At 41.0% G+C, this 21194-nt stretch overlaps 2 protein-coding genes and 1 long non-coding RNA gene across 7 annotated transcripts in view; 2 read left to right on the forward strand and 1 right to left on the reverse strand.

The window, feature by feature from the left end:
- The window catches only part of LOC140466848 (uncharacterized), a 49820-nt gene extending 45533 nt beyond the window's left edge, over positions 1-4287 (forward strand). For 2 of the 3 annotated variants that reach the window (XM_072562576.1, XM_072562584.1), the window contains exons 16-18: positions 2125-2247; positions 2716-2820; positions 3546-4287. In XM_072562576.1, coding sequence (XP_072418677.1) covers positions 2125-2247; positions 2716-2820; positions 3546-3601 — 284 coding nt within the window. In that variant the 3' untranslated portion in view covers positions 3602-4287. The remainder of the gene's footprint in view (positions 1-2124; positions 2248-2715; positions 2821-3545) is intronic. The other variant, XM_072562593.1, reaches the window with a different exon arrangement.
- LOC140466861 (uncharacterized) lies at positions 1490-17544 on the reverse strand. Its single transcript, XR_011955299.1, has 3 exons — positions 17472-17544; positions 3973-4047; positions 1490-3361 (listed from the first exon to the last, which is right to left on the reverse strand). It is a non-coding gene; the product is annotated as an uncharacterized lncRNA (long non-coding RNA).
- A 178-nt stretch (positions 17545-17722) lies between these two features.
- The window catches only part of wdr35 (WD repeat domain 35), a 105749-nt gene continuing 102277 nt past the window's right edge, over positions 17723-21194 (forward strand). For all 3 annotated transcript variants that reach the window (XM_072562613.1, XM_072562623.1, XM_072562641.1), the window contains exon 1: positions 17723-17854. In XM_072562613.1, the coding sequence (XP_072418714.1) occupies positions 17831-17854 (24 nt within the window). In that variant the 5' untranslated portion in view covers positions 17723-17830. The remainder of the gene's footprint in view (positions 17855-21194) is intronic.

The raw sequence follows: 21194 nt of genomic DNA on the forward strand, positions 1-21194 counted from the left end.
GAAGGTGCCCTGGGCATCAGAAGGCCAGAAGAGAAGAGCAGTCACCAAGAAGGAGATACTACCCTCAGCTACTTGGACAGTTGGAAATTCATTGCTGAAGGAGAATGCAATACTCCAGGCAAATGCATCCTCAGTGAAGAGCTCACTCCTTAATCCACTGACAGCCGTGCCTTGCCAGTCACGGTAATCAGACCCATGAAATTCTTCTTTAGATCCTGCCAAGGCCCAGCCTTTGGATCTCTGTGGAATTTCAGAGTTGAGTGCTCATCACCAGAACATCCAGGTGACACATCCCATTTTTCCAAGGCTGGAAACTCAATCAGATTTCCACTGATGGAGCTTTGTCAGCTTACAGAGCACTGGGCCTCACTGCCGTTTTCTATTGCTCCAAACTGCAGACAATAATTCATTGTCATATTGCCATCAAGGCACCCACTAGCCACCCAGAAATGTTCACTAATAGGATGGATTGGCTCTTCCTGAATCTGCAGCTCATCTGCGACCACAAGGAGTTCTTCCTCCATACGTATCTATGGTAACTGTGAGACATTATTCTTCATCAGCCAGGCGTTCCTAGCTATTCGATCTCACTTCCCAAGCCCATGGATAGATTTTTGGGGAGTTATTCTCTGGGAAGGTAGTTCCTCATCATTCTATAACAATAATGACTCGAGCCCATCTGCTCACTAGAACCTTCACAGGTTAAGATGTTAAAGATGTACTTTTGCAGTCTACTATTTGAGTGGTGTCCCACAATACACCATGTTCAAAGGTTTCTTAAATGGTTGCAGTTTGCTCTGTCCTTCATAAAATCACAAGGATGCGGAAACAATTGAAGGACTGAGCTCATCTGTGAAACAGAAGCAGCATCAGGTGAAGGAAAGTCTGTAACACCAGATTATGGTCCAAAGGTTTTATTTAAAATCACAAGCTTTCAGAGCGCTGCTCATTTGTCAGGTGAAGTAATTTCTGGACTGTAGCCTGGTGTTGTGTGACTTCTGACCTTGTCCGCCCCAGTCCAACACTGGCACCTCCACATCATGAGAGAAAGTAGGACAGGAGACGATAGGGGGACTGACTGCTGAGCGAGCTGGTCCAGTTGAACTTGAAGGTGTTCGGACCAGGGTTTTAGAACAAGATCTTTGTGGAAAGCACAATTTTGAAGGATTATCTGATCCAGGGAAAGCTCATCTAATATAATTCAAGGTCGTGGGACTGATACATGTGTATGAATTCTTTAAGCCCATGCTTTGACAAGGAAGGACAATTATTCCTTAGGACTGTGACATCCTATCTTCATGGAGGCTTGAATTATTGCCTGGAGTCTTCACTGTTACCAGTGAGAAGCTACTATTTTGTTTACACATTATTATTCCTGTTTTGTACTATTTTTCGCAACGTTGCACATCGCGTTGCAAAGGGGTTTTCTTTGAAATCTTGATCCGTCAAGGCAGACTTTCGAATGTGTTTTAAATAAAGGCAATAAAGAGACAGCAGAACAATTTTTAATCACATTCCACACACTTGCCAACAATTCAAGCAGAACATGAAGCAGCAGTCACAACAAAGTCTAGCGAAATGAGCCTTTTATGAATCCATTCTGGGGTGAGCCCACCTCCAATGCTGGCTCCTGTCTGCTTCCTCAGGTTGCAGCTCCACCAATAAAGTCAGGATGGAACAAACATCTCTCTGAGTGATAGTATGAAGTTCCCATATCCAGCAAATTACCCATATTCAACAACAACATACATTTATCAAGCATCTTAATTTAGTAATATATCAGAAGGCACTGGACAGGAAAATCACCAAATACAATGTTCGTACAGGTGACCAAAGCTTCAGTAGTGTTTTGAAAGAGAGAGAGTAGGAGAGTTTTGTTTAACTTTAGTCAAACACTACAGGGTTGAATTTGAATATCCCATGATGTGGCTCAACTCTGTTGTATGAGTAATTTTAAGGAGGTCCACTCCTCAGGGTACAGAACTTTGCTTATATTTCCTGTGCACATATTTTTGTGGAACATGTTAACTTTCTGCTTTTGATTATTGCAGCATTGAATTTAGGTTGAATTTCAGCTCTTTTTTTTCCTGGATTAGAGGCACTAAATTGAATTAAAACTTTCAGGTGTGGATTTGTGCGCCATTGGAAACCATGACTGTGAACAAATATGTGTAAGCACAACAACGGGCTATCACTGCAAGTGCCGTACAGGTTTTATATTGAATGTGGACCAAAAAACCTGTGCAAGTAAGCTACTTACCTCTAACAAAATTTGACACTTTAGAACACTTTTCCAAAAATTTAATACCGTTATTTAATAAATTAACAAGCAATTGATTCTGATATCCTGAGGCCTAACTCAATTTATTGCTGGCAATACATCTCATGCTAATTTATTTACAATAATTAAAGTTAATCTTGAGGTGGAATCCTCTGGATATTTGACCTACTTTTTTGAATTACCTTTCCTGACACTTGCCTGTTTTTCTTTGAAAACATTATTATCAAAGCATTTTTTTTTAACTGGAATGAGATATTATTTCAATAAAAGACATTTAATCTGGCATTTTTGCATGGGTGGTTTTCATTTTAAAAAAACATTGAACTATTTTCTGTGCCATTTTACAAATGCAGTTAAATTATTAGTCTGTCATTACAAACAAAATCTGCACAGTAACCATGTCTGTAATCACAGAATAGAATTTTACTTTGCAGAAGAAGCTCAGAGAAAAATCACTATTGAAGATCCCTGCAAGTGTGAAGCTTTGCTTGATTTTCAAAGGGACGTCCAGTCCAATTTCCAAGCACTGGCTAGTAAAAATATCCTTTTTAATAATTAGTTTTGAATCTCCATCCAGATGTCTTTTGTTCCAGGTTGCATAATGAATTTTGTAACGAGACTACTATGCTTCTATAGATCTAAATGAAGTTAAAACAGTTGTTGAAGCAACAATATAATAAGGTGAATGAAAAATGTCTTTTTACTGGTACTTCTGGTCATTTGTAACTGTACAAACATTACATTTTGAGCTTCCTGATATATAGCAGATACACTTACAAGTGTGGTCAGGGTCATATTTAGCAAGCAGATATTACTAACATTTGGCTGGCAACAGTGAAGAAGTTTAGCTAGTATTATTACACGTTAACAGAAAGGTTCAGCACAGATTCATATCCTTCCATTATATCGATGACACAGATTGATGAAGGGCTTTTGCTCGAAACATCAATTTTCCTGTTTCTGACCTGCTGTGCTTTTCCAGCACCACTCTAATCTTGACTCTAATCTCCAGCATCTGCAGTACCCACTTCTGCCACAGATAAATATAGATTGATTACATCGATTACCTTGACATCATGCCTGTAGGAAAGGATTAAACAGGTCATGAAAATTAGAATTGATTGAAAGGAATAAAATGAAGTGTGATTTTCATAGCCTTTTCATTGCGAATGATAATGCTTGATTTGGTCAGTAATATACAGTTTATAACTATTGTAAGGTCATATTTACCAACCTTATGTAGTAATCCTTAACTATTTCATACTAAATCAAGTAACCAAAAAAATACGAGCATTTGAAAACCAGCTGCATCGATTCTGAACATTATGTGAGCACTCTGTTTGAAGAGTACATCTTATTTGTCATTTCTTTTTGGCTAACTGACCATTTTATTGAGCACAGTTCTTTGCAAGCTTCCATTATAATCTTGATCAGACTAGTTACTTTTATTGCTGTGCTGCAGCTATAGATTTAAAAACAAAGCAGAGAATAATAAGAGATGCCATGAAGAAAACTGAAGCCATTCATTCAGGAGTTACTATATATTGGCTCAGTTGTTGAAAGTATTGATTTTACTACTGTGACATATTGCATAAGTGATATATATCAATATTAGTCTTAACTGTATACACTTTACAAAAGAAATTAGGAGTAAAGGAATGCTTAAATATATCATGTACAAAATATACTACCTGATTGATCTGTTTTGTTGTCATAAATACCATGTTTTGAACGTAAATAACCATTAATTCTTGTCACTATGGATGCTGTGGACAAGAATACGCATAATGTATATTTGAATTCAACTCTAATGTATTCTATTTTCATACCCAGTAAAATGTATATTTGACAGTAAAGAAGTTAAATAAATCGCTTGGTTTTCTGATGTTTGTGTTCGTAATTCAACTATTATTGTAGCTTATATAAATGAATGGAAGATTGTGAAAATGCACCAAATGGCTAGTTTTCTATTCATTCAATCCCATCAACATGCATTAGAATTTATCTTTGATTTAATTAAACTTTGTTTATTTTCAATTACTTTACCTTTGTATATTAACATACACCATCTCTTGATCCGATACTTATATTTACTTGAAGGTATTAAACAAAACATTACTCCAATGCCCTTAAAGATTTGGGGGCACAGTGGTTATCACTACACACTCACAGTGCCAGAGACCCAGGTTCAATTCCCGCCTCAGGTGACTGTGCGGAGTTTGCACATTCTCCCTATGTCTGCGTGGGTTTCCTCCCACAGTCCAAAAATGTGCAGGTTAGGTGAACTGGCATGGTAAATTGCCTGTAGTGTTAGGTGTAGGGGAATGGTTCTGGGTGGGTTGCTCTTCAGAGGGTCGGTGTGGACTTGTTGGGCTGAAGGGCCTGTTTCCACACTGTAAGTAATCTAATCATAATTAAAAATCAAAGTCCAATTATTTGAGACATTTTGTTACAAAAAAAAAGTAAACTCTGACAAAATCTGCTGCTTTTCCTAACTGATTTTTCCTGTCATATATCTCTGTGTACCAGCTAGCATCATCACATTGAGGATAATTCTTCTTGCAGAAGGCTGGGTTTAAATATCAGCGTTGCATATGAGTTCATAGATGTCTTATGAAACTCGTCTTAGTCTAATAGCTTCTCCCATAATGAGGATATCATTTTATGGCAAACAGAGGTGGCAATCGACTTTTGGCTTGAACAGCTGCCTTTGCTTTGTGTCTCAATCTTCACTCTCAGGTGTGACACTTGTTTATTACAAGATCTTGACCCTAATTTTAATAATAACTTGCTATTTTGATTGTGATTGGGCATCTACTTCCGACAATTTCATGTTAATTGCATGGATGTTCATGGAGGTTTTGATTCTTTCAAACATTTCCTTTCTATTCTCTCCTCATGTAATTGTTGAGTTTCCTTTGAAAGATATTCAAACTATTTGCCTATGGTAACAAAGTTCCATACTGTAATCACTGTTTGAGTAAACAAAATTCTACTTATTTCCCAATTGGATTTACCAGGAATACCTAATTTTTAATGACTCCTTGTTTAGACCCTGTGTAAGTCAACTCTGTCCACTCCATTCATAATTTTAAAGACTTCTATCAGGTATTTTCAGAGTCTTCTCCTACCTAAAGGAAAGAATTTCAATCAGTTGAAGCTTTCCCGATGACTCAGACATAGAGTCTCTAAGTTCCAGTGTCCTTTTTGTCTATCATTTCCTCACTTTAAAAAAATATAGAAAGTAGAACTGTATATACGTGTGGCTTGGCCACGATCTTCTACAAGTTTAACATAACTTCATTATTTTTAAATGTTATACCCCTAGAAATAGGTCCCTGTAGTTTTTTAAAAGCATTTTTAAAATTACTTTGTTTACCTGCCAAGTTGATTTTAATTTACCTCTCTCCCCAAGTTGCTATGAACGTCATCAACACTAAATTTTACATTTTCTTGCTGGCAATGATACATGTTTTTCCCCCCGTAAATGTATATCACTTCATTTTTAACTATGTTACATTTGTAACTTTTAGCTGCCCAGTTTGAAATCTTTTCATAAAAACCAAAGCTGGAAATCAGAAACTAATAGAAATTGCCAGAAAATCTCCACCGGCATTTGTATAGATAAAGCTAAATTAATATTCGGGTCCAGTAACCCTTCTTCAGAACTGGAAAATTTTCCACTGTCTTTTCATATTACGTCATGTTGTTCCTTAGTCTTAGTTCAATATGCACTATCCTTCACAAGTTCATTTATTCCTAGGTCTGAATCATGAATCCAAACGATGAATAATTGTAGTCCCAGGATGGTTTTTCCTTCTTCATTCACAAGACGTAAACGTCATTGATCAGGCCAGTATTTATTGCCCATCCCTAATTGCCCAGAGGGCAGTTACTAGTCAACCACATTGCCGTGAGTCTGAAATCACATGCAGACAAGACCGGGTAAGGACAGCAAATTTCCTTCCCTAATGGACATTAGTTAAGCCGATGCGTTTTTCCAACAATCGTCAATGGTTGATTCTTGTGCTAGTCTTTCTACTTTCCTCCAATTATGTTTTACCCCCCCAACATGCCTGCAGCTCCTTTGCGTGCTTGTGCATGTATATGAATTTCCTGATTGCTGACACCATAGGAACCTCTCCTGTCTGTGGCTAAACAGATACCCAGTCGTCAGCAATCCCGTGACTGGCAGCAACTTGGGATGCTTCTTCCTTGGTCTTCAGGTGCTTTCAAATCTAATCTAGCCAATATATCCACTGAAATGGTATTGGTGGGGCGGGGGGAGGGGAGAATGGTAGTGACAGTAGTGATGGTGGTGGAGGCAGCCTTCCGGTATTATCCCTGAGGCATCCGAGTACTTTCTTCCTCGGAGGTCTGGAGGGGACGTTTTGCCAGTGATACCCTCTTGCCTGAGGGGATTGTGGACCTGACTGTACTATCTGCAAGACATAAATAAAGGACTGAAGGTATCGCACACAGGGCGATTTGTGGTAGGTGGAAATTATAATGGCAGTTGCATTACAAGGAATCAGTGTGTGCATTGCATTACAAGGAATCTTGCTGCTTCCTCAATTAACAGGACATGGATATTTCAACATTACTGCAGGAGCTGTTCTGGACCTCTCTGGCCTATGCCAGTATCCTGTATTTGTAGGGGATGAGCAAGCAGATGACCTTGTTGTCTGTCCTGGCTTTTTTGGTCCCATTAAGTGCTGTTTTCTTCTGCATAGAGAGAGGGGGGTTGAGTGTAGAACATGGCTGCCCAGCTGTTAATGTTGGTGCATATCAAGGCTGTAGTGACCAGAGAGAATGGGTAGGAACTGGAGAAGCTATGCAGGGTTAGTAGGTGGTGCTGTTGGGCGAGAGCGAGTGAGAAATGTGACAAGTAATACCGAGAGTGGTAAAGATGAGTGTTGGTGGGAGGTAGGTGCTGTAGCAGAGATAGTGAAAATGAAGTAGCTATGGGAGGATGTTGGCACTTAGCCTGGCAGGGCAGAGAAATTCACTAACCTTCATGCAACATTGCAGGGCTTCTCACCAGATGGTTGAGAATGCACTGAGCAGGTAAGCATATTCAGTGCAGCCTGGCAGGGTCTGGTGTTGTGGCCTCTACTAGTGTTCCCAGGGTGAGAAGCTGGCCCTCCTCTCTAATACCTTGCTCATCAGGATGTTAAGGTCACATCAGCCAATCACACCATGCCCTCTGAGTGTGTGCAGTTGTGCAGGGCAGCTTCAGAACAGTGTTTTTCCTGTGTGCAACACTGTTTTAAAGATAGTGCCGGTTCCAGGGATGCTATCTATTCTAGGATATGAGAGTTGTGCGTTCTTTTGGCTGAATAAAGTGTTGAATCCAGCTGCTAGTGAACGAAAAGGCTACCATAGAGGTAAGATAGGTAATAGTTCCTGAGGTGTGTTTGGGATGATATTTTCAGAAAACCTCAATGAAACTTGATGAAAGTGCTCCTTTGTCGAAATATGGCAAGATTCAGTCTAGAGAATCTGGCGTTTTGTAACATCATTGTTTATAGGAATTCATTGTATGCAAATTGAATGCTGCATTTCCTACATGATAAAATGACTGCAATTCGAAGATATTTCACTGATTAAAAACACTTTGAGATATCTCGTGGTTATGAAAGGCAGTATTGAAGTAAATATTAGAGAGGAGACAGTATTAATTTGAGAAGGGATGGCAGAGAATTAAATCTTTTAGTGTGATGACATTCCTTTAAAATTGGAAATAATGTCTTGGAAATTATAATTTGGAGATGCCAGTGTTGGACTGAGATGTACAAAGTTAAAAATCACACAAAACCAGGTTATAGTCCAACAGGTTTAATTGGAAGCACTAGCTTTCAGAGCGCACTCCAAAAGCTAGTGCTTCCAATTAAACCTGTTGGACTATAACCTGGTGTTGTGTGATTGTTAACTTTGGAAACTATAGGTTTCGTAACTTGATATTTCCAATGGGAAAATCCTTGCGGCTTGTTATAACGGAAATAGTCTACAGACATCTAGGAAAATCAAAGGCAATAAATCCAAGTCAATATAAGATATTAAAGGCAGGTATTATTTACTGGATTTTTGCAAAAAATTCCAGATACCACATTTTAAGATGTCACTTTAAGCAGTCTGCAGTTGAAGTACGTAACAAATAGAAGGCTCAATTCAAACGCTGCCAACACAGTTTGCATGCCAATCAAAATTTTTTTAGTTGTTAAATATTCTTGACCATATTGATGTGATGTATGTGAGAACACTGAACATAATTCACTTGAATAAGAAGGATATCCTTTCTGTTTCAAATAAATGGTTTAAAAATGTTCCACTGTCTGCCTGGACTGGGCAGTACATCTACACTTTACATTCCCTACTGATTGAGTCAGTTGTATATGGGAATTTCTGAGAATGAAGAACCTTTTTAGTTTAGGACAGGAGATGTTGTTGAATGAAATTTCATATACCATTTTGTTCCCTTCATTTAATGTCTTAGCTACTTTTCCATAAACTACCTGGTTCATTAGGGTCAAGAAATAAAAGTGATTTAAAAAACTAAAGAAATTAGAGAAGTTTATAAAATCTTGAGGGGTATGGATAGGATGAATAATCAAGGTCTTTTCACCAGGGTAGTGGAGTCCAAACCTAGAGGGCACAGGTTTAACGTGAGAGGTGAAAGATTTAAAAGGGACTTAAGGGGCAACTTTTTCATACAGAGGGTGGTGCTTAGATGGAATGAGCCGCCAGAGGAGGTAGAGGAGGTGGGTAGAATTAAAATGTTTAAAAAGCAACTGGATGGGTATATGAATAGGAAAGGTTTAGAGGGATATGGGCCGAATGGGACTAGATTAATTTAGGATATCTGGTTGGCATGGATGAGTTTGACTAAAAGATCTGTTTCCGTGCTGTACAACTCTATGACTGTATGACTGTGGATGCTGGAAACTGGAAACGAAAACATAAATTGCTGGAAAAACTCAGGTCTGGCATGAATATTGATTAAAATTTCAGAAATGTTTTAGACAAAGGATTTGCAGAGATATTGATGTACAAGACCAGATTACAACCATATGCGTTTTGAATTAGTTAAAATCTCACTCATAGAATAGAATCATCAAAAGACTCAGCAGAAGGAGATCATTTGGCCTATCATACCTCTGCCACCATTTTGAAAGACTGATTCAATTTATTTTACTGTTTAATTCTTTCATCATAATCAGGCACATTGTTTCTTTTCAATTACATATGCTATTTTGAAAGTAATTGTTGAATCTGCTTCTTCCATTCTGTCAAACAATGCATTCAAATCAATAATAAATCACCACATTAAAAAGTTTCACCTTATTACCTCTGGTTTCTTTTATCAGTTCCCCTTCAAGCCATTCACTATCCTGACTTGGAAATATGTCATCATTCCTTCACTGTTGTTGGAACAAAAGACTGGAAATCCCCTCCTTACAGCATAAATTGCACTTAATCATGGCAACCACCACCATCACCAATACACTTCCCTCCCAGCTTCTCAAGGACAATTAAGAATTGGCATTACATGCTGCCCTAACTAGCAACACCCATACCCTATAAACACAAAGAAAGTGCTTAGATCTCTGTCCTCTGCTTACAGACCTTTCTGCAATTGAGAAGTTTGTCCTTATTTACACTGTCGAAGGGCTTCAGGATTTTGAAGACTTCTACCAGATTTTCTAATCTTCATTTATGTGCTATGCTCAGAGAAAAGTAATCCCACTTTTTCCAGAGATCCCATATAACTGAAGTGTTTCATAACTAGTACCATTCTGGCAAATTCATCTGCGCCATAAGGTCTTATTTTTCTGGAGTTGCTGTACAGAATTGGCCACAATACTCTAACTGCAGCCTAGACAACATTTCATAAGGATTAACATAAACTCTATGCTCTTATCAAAAAAGTCATGGGACATGTCTTTCTTTTTGATATTTGCAATATTTGTTATTTCTGCCAAGACTCTGAAAGAGTAAGGTAATTGAGTGAATGAAAAAGGATGCTTGCCTATGCTTCTGCAATTGGGAGGGTCCTGTATATGGATTGTTATTTCCCACTTCCAAGTACTGTAAATTGCCATCTAACTCCTTCATGTATTGCACGAATAAATTCTAGATTGTTGGTTTGATTTTGATAGTTTGTTGAAGAAAGCAAATGGAGTCCAAAGATGTGGAGCTTAGGTGAACTAGCCATGCTAAATTCCCCATGGTGTCCAGGGATATGCAGGTTGGGTGAATAAGCCATGTGAAATGTGGGTTGCAGGGATGTGGTGGGTGAGATGCGGTGGGTGAGATGCATCTGGTTGGGGTGCTCTATGGAGACTCAATGGGCTGAATGGCCTGCTTCCACAGTGTAGGGATTCAATGATTATATATGATCTATGAATCAGACAGTGAGTGCAAAAGATGACTTTCAATGGCACTCTGAAAGGTGATATAGTCCCAAGTCCATAGCATTTTGTTGTTTATTCTCATGGGAAGATGTTTACAAGATAACATGATAATGACAATTGTATCCAAACTTAGCTGGAAAATAAAGTGAGTGAGTGATAAAGTGTAATTTAGCGAAATAAGACAATAAATATCTTTGTGCCACCGATACATTACACTGGAAGACACTGGATGGAACTTTCCGAAGCACTAAATAATGTGAGAATCAGTGAGAAATTTGGGAAACTAGGGGGAGACGGCCAGTGAGGGGCTTCGTAATGTTGACAATAAAAAGTTACATTTTCCAATCAAGTGTTGACAGACCTATTTGGATGTAGTAGCATGTATTAACATTAATACCTAATCATTAAGATCATATGAACAGGAGTAGACCATTCTGCCCATCAAACCTGCTGCATTATTTAATACAATCATGGCTGATCAAACAGTTCAATGCCTTTTACCCATACTATCCCCATAACCCCTTATGCCATCAATAATCAAAAATTTATCAACTTCTACTTCAAAGATAACCAAATACTATAGAGCTTTGAGGTAGAGAATTCCAAGGATTTACCACTGTAACAATTTCTTCTCAGCTCAGACCGAAATAGGATCCCTAGTTTTAAATTGTGCCTCCTGATTCCAGACTCAACTAATGGAAGCATTTTACCTTCATCCACCCTGCAAATCCCATTAAACGTTTTGAAGGTATCAATGAAATCACCTCTCATTCTTTGCAAGTCCGGAGAATACTGCCTAATTCAACAGTTCCATTATTTTGGGAACAAGTCTGGTGAACCTTCTTGTACTCCCTCTATAGTAACAATATTTTACCTCCGAAAGCTAGTGTGCTTCCAATTAAACCTGTTGGACTATAACCTGGTGTTATGATTTTTAATATTTTACCTGATATTACAATATATTCTTGATATGTAGTTCCCATTCTCCTACCACCAGATTAAAACTAGATGGAGACAATTCCTGACAATGAAAACAAGAGCAGTTACTTTACTCCAGCCCCTTACTTGCTCCTCCAGCTCGCCACCTTGGATTCCAGTCACCTAAGTTTTAGGGCATACTCCATAGGTAGTGACTACAAGCACTCCCATCCATGGACCTTGTTATCTGACATGTGCCTGTGTACCAGTCTCACCACACCCTCATGGCACATCCCCGGTAATTTACAAGATGAGTCTACACTTCCAACACTTCACTCTGGAGTGCACTGGCCCCTCTCTTTGCAATGTTACTGCAAGGACACTTGTTGCATCAGCAACAATCTCATGCAGCTCAGGGCTCTGAACTTACTCCCTTAACACTTACTCAGATGCCCACTTGGGTGTTTACAGCATCCCTAACTTGCTCTGCCTTGTCTTTTTGTACTTCCCCACACTAGCCAAAGCTTAAATGATTCACAGTACTTCTGCCTTATCTTGCCTTTTAGCGCAGATACAAAGCCAGTTGCACTCTCATAATTGCCAGCAGTGATCAGTCAAGGAGATAGATATATTGTTGTACCTCATTGTACAATGTCATTTCTCACACATGCAGCTTGTGTCAGCTATGTGACAACACATGTTGCATATGCATCAACCTAATGGCTATGACTCACAGTCTAAGGGGAGTAGTCCTCAGTCAGGTCAAGGGAGACAGACTTTAGTTGGGGGTTCCATCACAGCAAGTCAAGGTAGCTCTGATATTAGTCCAAGGGCTAATGGGGCTAATAACTGCTCTTGTTTTCAAGAGCTAATAGGGCTAATAACTGCTCTTGTTTTCATAGTCCAAGGGCTAGACCACTGTGAGCTTGCAGTGGTCAGGGATAGGAGTCTGTATCTCTACAGTCCAGTGTGCATGTCACAATCAGCTCTGTGGTTCCAGTGCAACCAGTAAGTTGTTCAAGGAGCTGCACACAAATCAGTCAGGGCTGTCCAACCAAGTGAGTGGTCCATAGTCAGTTCTGGGGTCTATCCACTATAGGTGAAGGACAGTTGCTGTGAATGAGAAGCTGGGGAACTTAATTATTGAAATTGGAGGTAACATGTTGGGATGCAGAGGGGATAACAAATGCAAAAGGGCAACTCAACATATAATAGTGGGAATCTACTGAGAACAAGATGCAAAATCTTGACATCCCAAAAACTTTTAAATTGTATAATATCTTGATTTAATCTCAATAACAGAATGAATTCAGTAATTGTTATCTTCCAAATTCCTTCCATTTTGCAAAGGTCCCGGTGGATTGGAAAACTGAAAACGTTACACATGCATTCTGAAGCCTCTCGCTCAAGAGCAATAGATAACAGGTTTATTTCTACTTTTACTTTTGAAATGTAAAGAAATTTTTATTTCAAAAAATAATCCAAAATATCCAGAGTATCAAGTAAAACAATACTTCTAAAAGATGTATCGCTCTTTTTTTCTCCTTCAGTTGCCTCTCCACCTGATGAAGGAGCGTCGCTCCGAAAGCTAGTGCTACCAAATAAACCTGTTGGACTATAACCTGGTGTTGCATGATTTTTAACTTTGTTCTTCCATAAAGGCAGGTCCCACTGAAAGAAGACATATCAACTTGAAATCTTGACAGTTAACAATTTCAGTTCTTGTTGGATGCTCACTCTTGAGGTTATTCATGAATGTTGTAACATACCAAGATACAAAATTTAGAGATTTCTTCTTGTTTGTTTTTAGAAGCTGGAGATCTTGGTAAATGTGATTCCCAAGACAAAAAAACTGGGACAGACTATTTTTATGGCAGGGTTTCCAGCTTGTTCCATTTGGAGTGAATCAAGGGTATCTGAAGGAGGCCTGCACAGTAAAAGATGCTGCTATTGCTGCACACAGCAGATTAACACCTTCATGCATTTTAATTAAAGCAAAATGCTGTAGATGCTGGAAATCTGAAATGTAAACAGGGAGTGCTGAAGGAACTCAAGTCTGGAAGGAACTGTGGAGAGATCTTTAGAAAATAGGCAGCAGGTTTTGAAAGAGGATCTGGATTGGTGCAGGCATGGAAGGCTGAAGGGCCTATGCCTGTGCTGTAATTTTCTTTGTTCTAAGAGGACCAGAGCTACATTTTGAATTCAAAGTGACCTTGGAACTGAAGGGAGAGGTGGAAAAGTGACAGGTATCATGCTGTAGAAAAAAAAAAGAATGGTGAAAAGTAAGTGGAAATGAAGTTAGGTCAGGGGAAGTTTAGAGCATGAGCAAGATTAGAAATCACTAGTATCATGGAATAAAAAAACCAAATGATTGTAGAAAAAAAAAGATCCAGAGCAGATATTAATAGTAGGTGTCAATGGCAGAACATATGTCAATTCTGCTGAAAGTGAAACCAAGAATATCAGATACTGGAGCAGCAGGGAAGACTAAATAGGAGAACAGAGTTTGTGCTGAGATGTTTTTTAACTCAACATTGAGTCCAAAAGGCTAAGTGCCTAAAGATAAGGAGATTCCGTTCCTCCATCTTCCATTGGACTTCACGGGAAAACCTTAGCAGAACAAAGACAAGAATTTGAGCCATGAGTGCAAGATGGTGTATTAAATTAATTAGCAACTGGAAGGTTAAGGTCTTGATTGTTGACTGAACAGAGGCATTCTGCAAGGTAGTCACTCAAACTCTATTATTTGGTCTTCCCATTATCTCAGCAACTGTATTGAGAGCAGTGAATACAGTCGATTTGATAGAAAGAATTCCAGGACAGCTGGAGAAAAGGATTTCTGTGAGGCAGAAGGATGTAAAAAGGAAGGTGTTACATTTGATGAAATTTCACAGGCAAGTGTCATAGGTGGGGAATGAGCTGTTGGGGGTGATAGAGTCATGGAGTCAGAGAGCACAGAAATAGGCCCTTGGGCCCAACTCGTCTATACTGATCAGCTTTCCTAAACTGAACTGTCCAGTTTGCCTCTTTGCACCCCATATTCCTTGAAACCGTTCTTATCCATGTACATGTCCAAATGTCTTTAGATGTTATAATTGTACCCACCTCTGGCAGCTTGTTCCACATACACACCACACTCTGTGAAATCATCATCCCCAGGTCCCTTTCAAATCTTCTCCCATTCTCCTTAAACCTATGCCCTCTAGTTTTGGGCTCCCCTACCCTGGGAAAAGACTATGGCTATTTGCACAATTCATGCCCTCATGATATAATAAACCTCTCTAGGGTCACTCCTCAGCCTCATATTTTCCAAGGGAGAAAGAAAGTCCCAGTCTACCTTTATAACTCAAACTCGCCAGTCCCGGTAACATCCTTCATTTTTTTTGCAGTCTTTCCAGTTTAATATCTTGTAATGTTATTATACATTTCTGGACTTAAACCTGAGTCTGCTGGCTCAGAGGGAGGGACACTACCATTACATCACTACATTCCTATGTAACTTCTTACACATAGCTCTCTAATTCTTTGTCAAAGACCGCCTCCAACTCTTCAGATGGTGAGGGAAAGGGAGTATTTTTCTTCCCTTAAGTTTAAATTGCACATGATCCTATTTGATCTTTCTACCTTCCTATAGCAGGAAGACGGGTCACCAGAGCCTGAAATATTAACCCCGATTTCTCTCCATACATAGAAACATATGCAATGTTTGTAGCTCAGGTTGAGGTTTAGGGTGTAGGTTTGCTCACTGAGCTGTAGGTTTGATATCCAGACATTTCATTACCTGGCTAGGTAACATCATCAGTGGCAACCTCCAAGTGAAGTGAAGTTGTTGTCTCCTGCTTTCTATTTATACCTTTCGGCTGGATGGGGTTCCTGGGGTTTGTGACCTCACCACCTACTTCACCTTCAACAACATAAATCTACAAAACAAACCAACGGCACAATCATGGGATCTCCGCTATCAGGATTCATAGCAGAAGCGGTAATGCAAAGAATAGAACAAACAGCCCTACCAACCATCAAACCAAAAATCTGGATCCGCTATGTAGATGACACCTTTGTCATCACAAAACGAAACAAGATACAAGAGACATTTATCATCATCAACAACACCCTCACAGGCATAAAGTTCACCAAGGAGGAAGAAACCAACAACTAACTCGCATTCCTGGACGTCACAGTCGAAAGAAAGGACAACGGAGAACTACAAACCTGCGTATACAGAAAACCGACAAAAACTGATTAAATACTTAACTACACCAGCAACCATCCCAACACACACAAACGAAGCTGTATCAGAAGACTATTCCAACGAGCCACCACACACTGCAGCGCAGACGAACTTCGGATAACAGAGTTGAACCACCTATACAACATATTCAAGAACAGATACTCACAAAACACAGTCTGCAGATTCCTCAAGAACAAACCATGACAAGCAGACCAAACACAGCCAGAAGCCCTAACCACCTTACCATACATCAAAGAAGTTTCAGAAATGACAGCCAGACTACTCAGGTCCCTCGGAATCCTAGTAGCACACAAACCCACCAACACTCAAACAAAAACTTACAAACGTAAGACCCAGTACAACCCATGGACAAAACCAATATCATCTACAAAATTCCATGCAAGGACTGCCACAAACACTACGTAGGACAAACAAGAAGAAAGTTAGCCACCAGGATACACAAACACCAGCTAGCCACAAAAAGACATGATACTCTCTCCCTTGTAGCCCTACACACGGATGAAAAAAACCCCACCAATTTGACTGGGACAACACATATATCCTGGGACAGGCTAAGCAAAGACATGCCAGAGAATTCCTAGAGGCCTGGCACTCCAACCACAATGCCATAAGCAAACACATAGATCTAGATACCATTTATCAACCCCTCAGAAAACAAACAGGAAATGACATCACCACAAACCTCAAGAACCCCATCCAGGGCAAACATAAATAGAAAGCAGGAGACAACAGCTTTGCTTCACTTGGAGGTTGCCACTGACAATGTTACCTAGCCAGGTAATGAAACGTCTGGATATCAAACCTACAGCTCAGTGAGCAAACCTACACCCTATAGAAACAGACTCTTTGGTCCAACTCATCCATGCCAAGCAGATATCCTAAACTAATCTAGTCCCATTTGCCAGCACATGGTCTATATCCCTCTAAACCCTTCCTGTTCATGCACTCATCCTGATGCCTTTTAAACATTGTAATCGTACCAGCCTTCACCAATTCTTCTGACAGCTCATTTCATGCACACACCACCCTTTGCATAGAAATGTTGCCTCCTTAGATCCCTTTTAAACAGTTCCCCTCTCACCATAAACCCATGCTCTCTACTTCTGGACTCCCCCACCCCCAGAAACAGACCTTGTCTATTCACCCTAAGCACACTTTATAAAAGGTCACCCTCAGCCTCTGACACTCCAGGGAAAACAGCACCAGTCTATTCAGCCTCTGCCTAGAGCTCAAACCCTCCAAGGAGAAAGCAAGGACTGCAGATGCGGGAGAGCAGAGTTAAATAGTGTGGTACTGGATAAAGCACAGCAGGTCAGGCAGCATTCCGAGGAGCAGGAGAATGAACATTTCAGGTAGAAGCCCATCATCAGGGATTCTCAAAACATAGGCTCTCCTGCTCCTCAGATGCTGCCTTACCCTCTGTACATTCCCAGTGCCACATTTATCAATCCTCCAATACCTTGTAAGTCTTTACTGAACCATTTCATGTTATACAACATCCTTCCTATAGCAGGGAGTCTAGAATTACACACACTGCTCCAGAGGCGGCCTAACCAGTGCTGCCAGGCCTGCTGAGGTTTACCCAATCACTCCCACACTCTGTTACCTCTAGTCTCCACGTCCACCTGCTGAAGCTGGTGACCCCGGACCGCCGCGGGCTATTGGCTGAAACCCCAGCCCCCCCCACAATGCAGCGCTCCGCCACTCCCACTCGCCGATTGGCTGAGGCCCGCCGGTCCGACCTCTCCACCCGGATTGGCTGAACCGACGGGTTAGCCGATTGGTTGAGTAGGGGGGGCCTCGCACCCCCGCGGTCAGTGATTGGTGGGAGGTCCGCTGTTGGCGGGGTGGGGCCTGGTTGCCTTGGAGACGCGGCCTGGTTGCGGCTGCGGGATCGTAAACGTTTGTTTATCCCAGTCCCCATCCTCCCTCCCTGCCTCCCCGCCGCTGGCCGTGCGGTCAACCATGTTCATCTATTTGAGCAAGAAGGTGAGACGGCGGTTGGGCCCGCCCGGATGTTTTTCTTTTCAAATAGCAGCGGCCGTTGCTGTGCTCTCGCGCTGTCCCCTGGGTCACAGGGTCCTGTCTGCAGGAGCTGCACCTTGTCGTTCAAGAGGTTGGGGCTGGGGGCTGGGGGCTGGGGGCTGGGGGCTGGGCCTGGGGGCTGGGGGCTGGGGGCTGGGCCTGGGGGCTGGGGGCTGGGCCTGGGGGCTGGGGCTGGGGCTGGGGCCTGGGGCTGGGGCTGGGGCTGGGGCTGGGGCTGGGGGGTGCTTCTGGTGCAAAATAAATCCCACTCCAATATCTTGGTTTGTTTGTGTTATGGCCTTACTTGCACCAGGCCGTTCCACGCCTGGGACAGGTCTCTCCTTCTCCCAACATATATAATCCCTACGGTGTGGAAACAGGCCATTCGGCCCATCAAGTCCACACCGACCCTCCGAAGAGTAACCCACCCACACCCATTCCCCTACCCTATTACTCTACATTTACCCCTGACTAATGCACCCAATCTGCATAACCCTGAAGACCACAGGCACGGCCAATTCATCTAACCAACACGTCTTTGGACTTGTGGTAGGCAACCAGTGCAAACCCACACAGACACTGGGAGAATGTAGGCGAAAGTGAGGACTGCAGATGCTGGAGATCAGAGTCTAGGTCAGAGTGGCGCTGGAAAAAGCACAGCAGGTCAGGCAGCATCCAAGGAGCAGGAAAATTCATCAGGAATCAGGATTTTCCTGCTCCTCGGATGCTGCCAGACCTGCTGTGCTTTTGCAGCACCATTATAATCTATTGGCAGTCACCCGAGGCTGGAATCGAATCCGGGTCCCTGGTGCTGTGAGGCAGCAGTGCTAACCACCGAGCCACTGTGCCACCCTATCCTTTGGGGACTTGTCAATGAAAAGCTTCCACCTTTTAATCTGAGAGAGTTTTGTCCATTTTTTTGCCAAGCCAAAGAGATTCAAGTGATGTGAGCCAAAAGGTATATGGAAAATCAAAAACCCACAGATGCTGGAAGTCAGAAGTACAAACAGAAATTGCTGGAAAAACTCAATACAAGTCACTTCTATAATGCGACGGCTGCCCTTCTTGGTGCAACCCTCAAATGTTTTAGAAATAGCATTTAAAGTGTTGGCTAGAGACAAAAACAAACTTCAGCTGCTGGAATCCCAAGTAGACAAACAGGAGGCTGGAAGAACATAGCAAGTCAGGCAGCATCAGGAGGTGGTGAAGTCAATGTTTTGGGTATAAACCCTTAGAACAATTTTAGACTTTAAAGGGTTAACATCCAAAACATTGACTTCTCCATCTTCTGATGCTAACTGGCTTGCTGTGTTCTTTAGGCCTCCTGTTTGTCTACTTTAAAGTTTTGGCAATGTAATCACCAGCACACCTTTTCAAATATTTGCACTTTAGAAACTGTGTCCCCAATTCATCAATCGCGTTACAGTGAATTCACATTAATGAAACGTGCAATATAGCAGAACGACCTGTAGGCTTGGTAACATCTGTGGAGAGAAATCAGAGTTTAACTTTTTGTGTCCAGTGCCCTTTCTTCAGAAATGATCCTGCTTTCTCTCTCCACAGATGCAGACAGACCTGCTGAGTTTTTTTTCCAGCAATTTCTACTTTTGGCCACAAATCAGCCATGATTTCAGTGAATAATCAAACAGGCTCAAGGGGGTTGAATGACCTACTCTTCATGTTTTTAAACTTTTTAATATGCTATTAGATATCTCTGGACTTGAACCTGGGTCTGCTGGCTCAGAGGTAGGGACATTACTATTACGTTCCTATGTAACTTACCCAAAACTCTCTAACTCTCTGTCAAAACAGATCCCAGCTCTTCAGGTGGAGAGGGGAGGGGAGTGTTTTTCTTCCTTGAAGTTGAAATGTGCATGATCTTACTTGATCCAGCAGATATTTTGCCAACAGAATAATCCAGTACAGCTCAGTGCTGAATGGATGATAAACAGATTAAACAGTGATCAACGGACTAAAGAACTAAGCAAGCAAATGTGGTCTGTGGAGTGGAGAAAGTGTTGGATGAGAAGTGGGGGAAGCATGGTTATAGTTCTGATAGGATCTATGAAATTAATTCATCCTATTGAATTTAATCTCAGAATTGATAGAGCACAGAAGGTGACCACATGCCCATTGCACTTCATTGTCATTTCCTCCTTTCTGTAACCCTGCACTTCCTTCTTTTCAGGTAATAGTTCAATTCCCACCTGAGTGCCTTGATTAAACGTGCCTCCACTACTCATTCAGGCAGTACATTGCAGATTTTAACCACTCGCTGTGTGAAAATGTTTCTTCTCAAGTCTGTTGCTACGTTTGCCAATTATTTTAAAATTGTCCTCCTGTAATATTTTCAAAAGGAATGTACAAACTTGAAGCAAATACATGGTAAAAATCTGTTTACAAATATTTGTACTTTGTGTTTGTTCTGCCAATTTCAGAATCAGCAACAGTTTGCATTTATATTTTACATTTGGGGAAATAAAGGAAACTGATGCTTAACTTTTCAGATGATTTAGAGGAAAGTGAAAGTTTACTTGAAAAGAGATTTCAGAATGTTTTTCAAGGTGTTGAGGGAAAGTTGAGTGATGGTGGCATTTACTGTTCAAGAGGACTTAGATATTTGAAGGTACTGCTACTGATGATATGGAATTGGAGTGCTAATGTCTGCAAATCTGGACATGACAACAACTTATTTGCAAATTTAACTGTATGAAATGCTCTCAAATCATCTCACAGCAGTATTTTAATGTAAAATATAAAATCAAACCACATTTGGAGTAAGTAAGGCAGATGACCGCATGGTGGCTCAGTGGTTAGCACTGCTGCCTCACAGCAACAGGGCCACAGGTTCGATTCCAGCTTTGGGCAACTGTCTTTGTGGAGTTTACACATTCTCCCCGTGTCTGTGTGGGTTTCCTCCGGGAGCTCTAGTTTCCTCCCACAGTCCAAAGATGTGCAGGTGTGCAGGTCAGGTGAATTGGCCACGCTATATTGTCCATAGTGATAGATGCATTAGTCTGAGGGTCTAGGTGTGTTACTCCTCGGAGGGTCGGTGTGGACTTGTTGGGTCGAAGGGCCTGTTTTCACACTGTAGGGGACCTAATCTAATCTAAAAGCTTGATCAAGAGCTTTTAAGACGTGCCTTAGGAGAAAAATAAGTTAAGAGCCAGAGGTTTCTAGAAAAGATAATTCAGAGACATAACATCTGATACCACCTCCAGCCATGGTGAATTGATTAAAACTAGAGGTGCTGAAGAGGCTAGAATTATTGAAGCTTAAATATCTCTAAAGGTTGTGAAGCTGG

Source organism: Chiloscyllium punctatum, chromosome 3, assembly GCF_047496795.1.
Source record: "Chiloscyllium punctatum isolate Juve2018m chromosome 3, sChiPun1.3, whole genome shotgun sequence".
Taxonomy (NCBI): domain Eukaryota; kingdom Metazoa; phylum Chordata; class Chondrichthyes; order Orectolobiformes; family Hemiscylliidae; genus Chiloscyllium; species Chiloscyllium punctatum.